Source organism: Palaemon carinicauda, chromosome 23 (genome assembly GCF_036898095.1).
Source record: "Palaemon carinicauda isolate YSFRI2023 chromosome 23, ASM3689809v2, whole genome shotgun sequence".
Lineage (NCBI taxonomy): Eukaryota > Metazoa > Arthropoda > Malacostraca > Decapoda > Palaemonidae > Palaemon > Palaemon carinicauda.
This window is the reverse complement of record NC_090747.1, coordinates 87,480,329-87,482,828: the sequence shown is the minus strand read 5'-3', so window position 1 is coordinate 87,482,828 and position 2,500 is coordinate 87,480,329. Positions and strand designations below refer to the sequence as shown.

At 38.0% G+C, this 2,500-nt stretch overlaps 1 protein-coding gene across 1 annotated transcript in view; it reads left to right on the top strand.

The window, feature by feature from the left end:
- The first annotated feature begins 760 nt into the window (after positions 1–760).
- Positions 761–2,500, top strand: part of LOC137616980 (roundabout homolog 2-like) — a 792,816-nt gene continuing 791,076 nt past the window's right edge. Inside the window, 1 exon segment of the mRNA XM_068346846.1 lies at positions 761–1,740. Coding sequence (XP_068202947.1) covers positions 1,593–1,740 — 148 coding nt within the window. The 5' untranslated portion in view covers positions 761–1,592.

Genomic DNA, 2,500 nt, shown 5'->3' with positions numbered 1-2,500 from the left:
ATGCATGTGTATGCAAATATTCATACACAAGGCAATATCTACAGTTCATCAGAATCGTTCCCGCTTTTATATCTTCTATCAAGAGCCACCCAGAGATAAAAGAAGAAATGGGTTTATTGAGATGTTTAGTGGGGTCCCGATGCCTCTCTCTCTCAACCTTTCCCTTCAAGTTACAGCAGCATAAAGCAACAAAAGCGAGGGTGGTAATGGCTGATAAAGTTACTTTCATGGGTATCCACAGCTGTGTTATTAAGCCATTGCAACATTTCCCTCGCCCTTTGCAACATTGTTCTCATGTCGAGAGCAAGGGGTAGACCCCATAAACGTCCTTGCCATAACTTTTGTATGTGCCTCAACCTTTTTTTTTATCGTTAGGAAAAAGGGGACTTCTCGATTCTTTATCCATATCAGCCGGCCTTCTGAGATTGATTCCTGTTAGTTCTTCGCCTCTCCAGTACAAGCTGCCGTATGAACCTCTCGACCACGGCCCGGTGGGGGCCTGAGTTGCCGGGACTACTTGCGGTGCCAGGCGCACGATCGTAGATGCTTATAGTTATGAGATTAAAACGTTAATTAACTAGTTTCCTCGATAGATAATGCATCTGTAATTAACTGTCTTGTGAAAAACGTTTTTAGTGGGACTCTAAGAACGTATACCGTTAGTTAGTTAGGAACGAGCGAGCAGTTGTATGATGTTGGAATAAGTCCGAAGAAGATGTTTCAGGTGCGATTCCAGTCTGGCTGGAATAGTGACAGTGGTAGTACGCTTGTCTTGCTTCCCAGTATCTCTCGTGTTTGGACCCATTAAGTTAAAGGCTTTGGAAACTTAACGGCGTCGCGGAATACCATTAAGGACCCGACAGATTCAATAAAAGATTATCGTTCCGTCAGACATATTTGCTTTATCGGTTTTACTTGACATTTCTTGACTTGAAAAATATCTTTGACGAATTAAGAAGAGTAGCGGAATATTGAGCTTGGAGTGTTATTTCAGCTGTGTCGTAACGTTGCGTGAACGTTTGTGTTTAAATAAGGCACATTGATCATTATATGCTATTCGTAATATTCAGGGGAAATATTTACGCACTTCGAAACGCGATTGAATAAAAATAAAAGTGAAGACAAAAAAAAAAGTAAGTCACTCACTCAAAGACTTATTTTTTCTTCTCATAAATTCCGGACTCCGTGAGGGGGAAATAATAGAGAATCCATAAATCTTCTCCCACCTGTTTTCCTTTCCCTCAGTTCGGAAATGTCCCAGGCCGGAGGGAGTGTGCCGCTAAGTTACAGACAGAGGGAAACCCTCCCGAAATGTCCCTGTGGTTACACGGCATTTCAGGATGCGTAACGCCCCTGCATGAACTAACTGGTTGATCGGAACCGGATGACAGTTGGATTACAAAGTGAACTGACTGGCGAGAAGAAAAAAGGAAAATTGTAGTTTTTGTGGGATACGAGAAGTGTTGCTCTTCTAGAAAATTAAAAAGAAAAAAAGGGTTAGAAGTATGAACCATGACCCATACCCGCCGTCGTAATCGTGGCGTTAGGGCAGTGGAAACGAGCGATTTGGCCATGAAAGCCACAATGTAAATATGAGAGAGGGACGCATTCCATCCCCACGCATGGCCCAAGAGATGTGTAAGAATGCTAAGAATGCCAGCGTTTTGAGGACTCTCATAAGCTTCCTGTTCCTGTCGCTGACATGGGCCTCGGATCCCGTCCAGGCCACTTCTTCTCATGGTAAGGATTAGCTAATCTCGTCAGTGTTCTACCCTTTCTTTAAGGATTAGGCAGACTGAATATCCCTCCAACTTTGTCTGACTGATTGTGTTAACGACATGCTTTATTTTTTTCCTTTTTGCTAAAGTTCAGTTTTGAAAATTAGCTGATCTGTAGATATATATTTCTAAATGCTACTTTAACTTTTTTTTTTCATTTTATTTTCTATTTTTTTTATGGTAAAGTTCAATTTTGAAAATTAACTGACCTGTAGATATATATTTCCAATTATCCCTCTATCTTTGTGTTACTGATTGCATTGACGACGAGTTTTTTTTTTTTTTTTTTTTTATAATTTTGAGATTTAGGTGATCTGTAGATATAATTAGCATTCTCTTGTTGCTTATGTTAACTAATAACTAATGTTTTATATAACTTTTTACTGTTGCATTAATGTTTTTCGTTATAGGAATTAATTAACATATAAATTTTATATAATTCATTGCATGAGAAAACATAGCTATCGTAAGGTATATCATATTTATCATCTACTTCTTAATTTTCATTTCCTTTTTCGTTTATGCTTCGTGTAAATATTTGGTTGATCTTTATTTTTATTTATTACATGAATTGTACTGGGTATTTGGATTTGTAATTTTCCCTATTTTTTAGTATTTAGTTTTACTTTTATGTTTATACATAAATATTTTCCCTATGAATCTTTCATTCTTTTTACGAATTTATGCAGCTGCGTAATTTTGCTGTGAAAAAGCTTTTTTCC